Consider the following 1930-nt stretch of genomic DNA (forward strand, 5'->3'; position numbering starts at 1 on the left):
TGCTGTTTGTGAAATTATGCTAACTGCTATCGCCGAATTCATACATTTTAGTATTCTAAGATACAAAATTCAAACTTATTCCAACCCAAACTTGAATGAACAACGAAAGAATTAATGGGTTTCATCTTTCTTGTGAGTTTTGGAGTGATATGCTAGACCATTCGGTGATCTGTACGCTTTGTCACAGACTTTACACTTGTATGGCCTTTCGCCAGTGTGAGTGCGGATATGATTCTTTAGGTTAGTTGACTGTGTGAACCTAGAGGAACAATGAGGACACTGATGATGATGTTGGTCCTTATTGTGAATTTTCGAATGTACTGACAGATTTCCTGATGAATGGAAGGCTTTGTCACAGACTTTACACCTGTATGGCTTTTCGCCGGTGTGAGTGCGGATATGAATCTCTAGACTAGATAATCGCGCGAACATTGAAGAACAATGAGGACAATGATGATGTTGGTCCTTATTGTGAATTTTAGAATGCTCTACCAGAATGCTGGATGAATGGAAAGCTTTGTCACAGACTTTACACTTGTATGGCTTTTCGCCAATGTGAGTGCGAATATGGATTTTCAATTTGTAAACTTGCGCGAATTTTGATGAACAATGAGGACACTGCTGCTGTTGGTCCTTATTGTGAATTTTCGAATGTACTGCCAGATAGCTTGATTGCTTGAACGCTTTGTCACAGACTGTACACTGGTATGGCTTTTCGCCGGTGTGAGTGCGGATATGGTTCTTTAGGCTAGATGACTGTGCGAACTTTGATGAACAATACGGACACTGATGCTGTAGGTCGTTATTATGAATTGCCAAATGTTTTGCCAGATTGCTTGATTGGCTGAACGCTTTGTCACAGATTTTACACTGGTATGGCTTTTCGCCAGTATGAGTGCGAATATGGAGCTTGAGGTTAGATGGCCTTGCGAACCTTGATGAACAATGAGGACACTGATGCAGTTGGTCCTTATTGTGAATTCTCGAATGTGCTGTCAGATTACTCGATGTCGTGAACGCTTTGTCACAGATTTTACATTGGTATGGTTTTTCGCCAGTGTGAGTGCGGATGTGTACCTTCAGCAGGCTTAAAACAGGATATGTTGCCGAACAATAAGGGCAGTGGTGCTTCTGGTTTTTGGGATGGCTTTTACTATGAACGTTCCGGGTTCCGGGACCCAAGACGTTTCGAATTGATTCTGCTGCTGAATCATCAACAGACGTATTATCAGCCACGGCCACAGGATGATCTTTTTGATTCTGACCGATCGATAACAAAGGATTTGTTTTTTGGTTATCCTGCTCATGATCCAGAACATCATTCGTTGGTTGCAGCTGATGCTGCTCATCGACCTCTTCGTCCTCTGATTTGATTGCAATTGGGTTTTCTTCTGCCTCGAATAAATCATCAGGTATTTCACCGCAACATTCATATGTCATGTTCGCTTGATGAACAGCAAAACACTTCTTGTGCAAATCCTTCGCTGGATCCGGTGCGGTAACTTCAGTTTTAATTGACAATTCCGTGCCAACCATTTGTTCGGCGGAGTGGTCAAGATGGTTTTTCAAACGCCATCCACACATCGTACAAAAATGCGACGGAATTCCAGGTTCGAACTTAATCTGTAAGAATATAAAGAGTAAAACATGTGTATCATAGACCAGATATAGGTTTTTTGTAGAACAACGAGCGAAGTCTGTTGCTACAATTTTTGCTACCTGCAGACCGGTAAACTGTCCGGATTCGTCGCGCGCTAGAGCTTCCAAAGCATCACCAGTGGACATACACCGTCTACATATTTTTGCGCTTCTGAAAAATAATTCGCTATCATACCTATTAATCACTATTGAACACTAACTTACTCAACACCATCCTCTTGCTTAATCAATGCCGAAGAGTCCATTTTAATTGCACTCGTTTATTTAAGCG

General features: G+C 41.7%; 1 protein-coding gene across 1 annotated transcript; it reads right to left on the reverse strand.

The window, feature by feature from the left end:
- Positions 1–321: 321 nt before the first annotated feature.
- Positions 322–1904, reverse strand: LOC128277060 (protein krueppel-like; the record flags this gene model as incomplete). The annotated part of the gene is made up of 3 exons (XM_053015510.1): positions 1864–1904; positions 736–835; positions 322–543 (listed from the first exon to the last, which is right to left on the reverse strand). Coding segments are annotated over exons 1-3 (363 nt in total), but the record flags the coding sequence as incomplete, so codon positions are not given.
- Between the last annotated feature and the right edge of the window lie 26 nt (positions 1905–1930).

This window comes from Anopheles cruzii, unplaced genomic scaffold (genome assembly GCF_943734635.1).
Source record: "Anopheles cruzii unplaced genomic scaffold, idAnoCruzAS_RS32_06 scaffold03654_ctg1, whole genome shotgun sequence".
NCBI classification, from domain to species: domain Eukaryota; kingdom Metazoa; phylum Arthropoda; class Insecta; order Diptera; family Culicidae; genus Anopheles; species Anopheles cruzii.